Source organism: Naegleria gruberi (genome assembly GCF_000004985.1).
Source record: "Naegleria gruberi genomic scaffold NAEGRscaffold_263, whole genome shotgun sequence".
Taxonomy (NCBI): Eukaryota; Heterolobosea; class Eutetramitea; order Acrasida; family Naegleriidae; genus Naegleria; species Naegleria gruberi.
Genome location: NW_003163093.1, coordinates 7,162 through 8,229, shown reverse-complemented (window position 1 = coordinate 8,229; position 1,068 = coordinate 7,162). Strand labels below are relative to the sequence as shown.

Genomic DNA, 1,068 nt, shown 5'->3' with positions numbered 1-1,068 from the left:
CTCCTCTCTCGAAAAATGATTTTCCTCCACAATCTTCAATTGGGCATTGTGTTGGTTTCGTTATACTATTAAATTGTTCTCTATCTGCAACAATATCAAATGANNCTTTTTACACTTTTTACAAATATAAATCTTCTTATACTCCAACATTTTGATAGGCCCTGTTTTAATGACAGTACCACTGACAGAAATTAATCTATTAGCGTCACAACTCCTAACAGATCTCACTGATGTTTTTGTTACTTCGGAACATTGTGGTAACGTATGAAGTCTAACATGCACAAATGTTTTCAATTTAAATTGTTCCTTCATAACTTCTTGTTTTTCAATGTGACGTTGCTGTGTTTTAATCAGTGCTCTCTCAAAAATAGGAATTAATTCTGTTGGGTATGATAATAAAATTGATCCAATTTCAATATTTGCAGACATGAAATGTGAAACATCAATAAATACACTATAGTGAATTGTATCATCATTTGTTAGAGTGAGAGGAGGACACAAAATATCTCTAATATCTTGCAAGTGATACTTTTCCAAGTAGGCAATCATCACACGTTCAATATCATTCTCCGATTTATCACCAATATTAAAAGCACACCACTGATTAGTACTATTCGATGATCCTACACTACCACCACCCGAAGATGATCCATTACTGCTTCGGTTAGCAAAATTTAATCGCTCCCGAACAATTAAACTCTCATTTCCTGCATTATCGTTTTCATCAGCATCGTCATCATCATAATTAATATTCCTCTTCTTTGGTGGCATTTTTTTTCTTTTAAAAATTGGAAAATTAAGGTGGCACTATTGTTCATTGTTCACCAAAATTTTAAAAAAAATAACAAGTCGTAACAGTTTACATCTTGTTTGTCCTTTGTGACAATCATTGCCACACAACACACGAGCTGATTTACAAGGACAACTTTTGCAGTACAGGAACATGAAACACCATGATCTATTTTCTTCTTCTTTCTTTTTCGGAAATTAATTTCTGTTGATTGTGTTTCTGAAACTATGCACTTCTTTCGTCAATTTTACAACTAGCATCTTGTTTTTTCTCCATAG

At 32.9% G+C, this 1,068-nt stretch overlaps 1 protein-coding gene across 1 annotated transcript; it reads right to left on the bottom strand.

Annotated features, from left to right (window-relative positions):
• Positions 1–115: 115 nt before the first annotated feature.
• NAEGRDRAFT_76673 (uncharacterized protein) lies at positions 116–771 on the bottom strand (the record flags this gene model as incomplete). The annotated part of the gene is made up of 1 exon (XM_002668368.1): positions 116–771. A coding segment is annotated over one exon (656 nt), but the record flags the coding sequence as incomplete, so codon positions are not given.
• Between the last annotated feature and the right edge of the window lie 297 nt (positions 772–1,068).